This window comes from Helianthus annuus, chromosome 13 (genome assembly GCF_002127325.2).
Source record: "Helianthus annuus cultivar XRQ/B chromosome 13, HanXRQr2.0-SUNRISE, whole genome shotgun sequence".
Classification (NCBI taxonomy): Eukaryota; Viridiplantae; Streptophyta; class Magnoliopsida; order Asterales; family Asteraceae; genus Helianthus; species Helianthus annuus.
This window is the reverse complement of record NC_035445.2, coordinates 100,638,796-100,643,363: the sequence shown is the minus strand read 5'-3', so window position 1 is coordinate 100,643,363 and position 4,568 is coordinate 100,638,796. Positions and strand designations below refer to the sequence as shown.

The 4,568-nt window shown below is 32.7% G+C and overlaps 1 protein-coding gene across 1 annotated transcript; it reads right to left on the bottom strand.

Moving 5' to 3' along the window:
• Window positions 1–3,758: 3,758 nt before the first annotated feature.
• On the bottom strand, window positions 3,759–4,265 carry LOC110903056. The gene has a single exon (XM_022149264.2). The coding sequence runs from the start codon at window positions 4,237–4,239 to the stop codon at window positions 3,913–3,915; it is 327 nt and encodes a 108-aa protein (XP_022004956.1). The 5' UTR covers window positions 4,240–4,265; the 3' UTR covers window positions 3,759–3,912.
• Window positions 4,266–4,568: the final 303 nt, after the last annotated feature.

Here is a 4,568-nt window from a genome sequence, read left to right as displayed (position 1 = left end):
GTTAGTTTGGAAATAGCAGGTATGCTCCTTATGGTTTGTCATTTTGTTACTCGGATAGTCCCCTGAGTAAATGTCAGGGGACTATCCGAGTAACAAAATGACAAACCATAGGGAGCATACCTGCTATTTCCAAAAGACGGGGACTAAACGTGAAACCACAGGGACCATCCGGGCAATTAACTCTCTCTCTCTCTCTATATATATATAATATTTAAAATTGTTTAATGTTTATTTTATATATATAAAATACTAGGCTCAATGTAAAATAGTTATGCAACATATATATAATCACACACAATAATTACGCAGTCCTAAAAAATAATTACGCATTACGCAACTTATAAAAATATAATTTAAGTATGGTATTATCATGGTTTGTCTTTTTACACTAAATAATACGTGATTACATGTTTTACAGTATCTGTGTTAGCGTGTTGCATTCTTTGCCGTATCATACCAAATTGATTAATGATCAAATACACAAATTGAAGACACAACCATCATAACTACTCCTTTGAAAACGAGGTTCGATCATAAATTCATCAAACCTTTTATACCATTACTTATGATTGATTTAGGTTATATATGGTATGTTATTTATTACTGTACATGTATAATTTATGCATATGTGTGTTTTTTTAGGATATCTCTTTAGAGGTTAGATTATTTAATCTTTGTAACACCGTAAAAATTTTAAACATTAAAAAATAAATTAGATATATATATATATATATATAACTTTAAATGTATATAATATTTTTATACAAAAGAATTTTAGACATTAAACATCTTTAAATTATGTATAATATTTTTCTATATAAGAATAAACTTTCATTTTAGTCCCTGGGTATTCTGTCAATTAGTCAAGAGTTAATAGAAAAAAAAAATCAGGTTAGCTATTTGGATGAAAATCGTTAAGAAATGCGAACCTCGGAGCTGAATTTCTTATAAAAAACATGTCCTAATGTTGTATTTTGAGATGAGCATACGTCGAACATATTATAACACGTCTAAAATAAACAGTTGCTTTAAAATGACATTACAAAATTTCAAAATTTTATAGAAAACAATAGTTTAAACTGGCATATCGTAACGCGCGACCGACATGCTTATTTTTCTTCATATTTTGATGTAAATTTCGTTCGCATAACATATAATAATTATGGAAGTGATAAAATATAATTCGATAACACCAATGGTTTATGCGAAACATAGTATAAAAAAATTATATTATTTGTAAAATAAAGAAGTAACTAATTTAGTCAAACAAATGAAAATAAATAAATTATAAAAACATATTTATTTATAAAATATTTTAATGAATTCAATTTTTTTTAAAGTAATCGATAAAACAATAGTGAAAAATTACATAAAATAAAAAGAAAAGAAAAGAAATAAAATAAAAGAATTTAAGTAAATTACAAGTTATATCCTTTATAAATAAACCTTAGATTATGTCCTTCGGACAAAATGGTCTTTTTACCTTAAAGTTAACTAGAAAGTTAACATCAGTTAGCTTAAAGGATAATGAGCATGCAAAATTTACAAAATAAAGGATCTTTTGTGTGATTTTTAATGAAAAAAGGACAAAGAATGTAATTTAGTATATAAATAAAGGACAGTCTGCGTAATTTACCCTAGATATAATAATTTAATTTATTAACTTTTAAACATAAAAAGTTAATCAATTAAATAAATAATTTCAAAAGTAAAAAAAACCCCTCCAATGCAACTAAAGAAGTTTTATGTATAATCAAAATAGTTCGTTTAACTCCATGTGCATAAGTAATCTATGCATAAGGAACATGTTGAAACACTGGTTAACACTTAAGCTAACTAGCTGGGTCGTCTCGTGATTAAGGGTTCAATCTTTTCTTCTACTCGCCGACTGTTGGATTCCTGCAAAACAGAACACCGGTGACTCGCCACAAGGAGGAGAATAGGGGGTTCTCCTTGTGACCACCCTCCGGCGTGAGAATAAGTACTGTTCTGAGGAGTAATAGTGTGTGTTGTAGGCGAAATAGAGAGAGAGCAGAATGTTAAACCTGTAGGTGAAGTCTCCTATTTATAACCGAAGGATGGAGGGAATAAGGGCCTTGCCAGCTGCTGCCGAATGCCAGCTGTCCGACCAAGAGGAATATCCTGTTGGTCTCCTCTGCCGTGTCCAGAGTAGTGGATGACGTGGCGTATCCTTATTCATCCAGATAAGAGAATTCTGGCAGTAGCTGTCGGCCTGTCCTAGGAATATCTTGCAGGTCCTGCTGGCGTCCGCCTACTGGTGACACGTGTTGTCCTTTTTTGTCTAGGAGAGCATCTTTGGTGTCACATGCGATTTCTTCCAGAAGCTTCTAGAAGCTCCTGGATACAGGGGCGGATTTAGCATGGTTCCTTGGGTTCCCAGGAACCCATTCGATTCGAAGAAAATGGAAAAAATTAGTGTAAACCTTGTATGATTTGGGAAAAAATAATGAAAATTAGTGAAAAACTACCAAAAGGAACCCAGTGAAATCTTACCCTGGATCCGCCACTGCCTGGATATGCTTTGCTGATGTAGGCGTCATGCTAATAAAAGTGATGTGATCCCTGCCATGTGTGCATAAACTTGGGACCATACTTCTTCAGAACAAATAATCAATAAATACGTTCACTTTACAACTTCATCAACTCAATGTGCAAACTTAGTAAACACATTATAAAACAATATATTAGAAGGTCTTTTAAGGATTTAATTTTGAATGGTCTTCAACTCTTCGTCTTCTTCACAGCCTTTTCCTTCATCTCCCCAAACATTTACTTTCTCTCTTGATTGTCAATTTTACTCAAAATAAGACCATGTGTAGTGGTACACATGAATAATGTCCCTACCCATGGGCGTTGTGCGCTATGTGGCAGTCCAGTCAGTAATGAGCTATTATGGGGCGTTTTTTCTAAAATGGGTGTAATGGGGCTATGAGCATTATGTTAAAAAATGAGTGTAAATAAAATTAAATAAAAACATCAAAAAAACTTTATTGGACAAAGAAAAAGTAGAACATCAGTTATTGGCCAAAACTTTTGAACACAACATGGATAAAAGAACGCCAAAACGATTTTTTTTTGAAAAAAAGTCCAGGGAGCGGGCTCCTTGACGTTTTGGGGCGTGGAATTCAACAAAAACGCCCAATATTTTAACGACTAAGGGTGGTCTAATTGTCGATCTAAAAAATGTGTGCATTAGAATGCATCATATGAGGACCGCATCTTGTGATATTGTGGCATCCCATTGCTACAATTGATGCATTTTCATCACTGCATCCTGCGTTATGCGCTCCTATGCGTGCATTTTAAAATCAGGGTTATGTAAACATAAAGATCATAGAAATCATATATTTATCTGTTATGTATTTGCCCATCACACATTATGTCCACCTCACACACGCATTTTAAAACCAAGGTTATGTAAACATAAAGATATACAAATCATATGTTTATCACTTGTTGTATTTGCCCATCACACATTATGTCCACCTCACATACACTTTTTTAAAACCAAAGTTATGTGAACAGAAAGATATATAGTAATAATATATTTATCTTTTATTGTATTTGCTCATCACACATTATGTCCACCTCACACACGTATCTTAAAACCAAGGTTAAGTAAACAAAAAGATATAGAATTGAAATTATATAATTATATATGTCGTTATATTAGTTACATCACCTGTTATAGTTTGATGAAATTACTTAAATAATCAACAAGAGTTTGTCAGTTTATGTTGTACCAATCAAGAAGTCCAATTGCAAATTCAATCCCATCCAAAGTATAGTGAAGATTGAACTATGACTTTATTTTTCACAACAACACAGATTATTCAAACAGATGACCAGACCAAACATGTCACTATTACAACTAAGTGTATGAAACAGAAATCAATAGCGTTGCATGCTAAGCCTTTTGATCTCACTATCCATCTGACTGGTGAGCATTAACCCAAACATCTTGTAATCGCACAAAAGGGACCAAACTGGATGACCAAAAGCTGCAGGTATGTTTCCTTCCACATAAAAGTGGCTATACCAAGCCATACCATAACCAACCAAAGGCACGAGGAACACGAACCACCAGTTGAACGAAGCTGCATAAATTAAGCACAAAATACTAGAAAGTGTAGCGGCAAAATGCCATCTTCTTGTCGCGGGTTTAGAGTGTTGTTTCATGTAAAAAGGCCAGAATTCCTCCATGCTCTTGAAATTCATGATCTTTAGGAAACACAAACTTGAACTTTTTCTATTGTTAGAGATGAAAAGAGAGGGGTTTAGACAAAAGGATGAAACTACAATCTTATATATTCAAATACAACGTTAAAAGTCTATTTTACCCCTTAAGATTAGAAAATAAAAGATATATATAGATACAAAACACCTTTCAATTTAGTTGGTGTTGGTGGCCGGTGAGGACAAGAAGAAAAGACTGAGGGATTTTTTTTTTTTTTTTTTTTGTAATATTATTAATTAAAAATTGTAACGCATTGCATTCTTTTAGTGGGGATGGCCCATGTTTAAACCTGAGAAAAAAATATTTAGAA

What these genes read in the sequence shown, in the direction of transcription:
- LOC110903056 (XM_022149264.2), bottom strand. Translation starts at nt 4,239, where the DNA reads ATGAATTTCAAGAGCATGGAGGAATTCTGGCCTTTTTACATGAAACAA.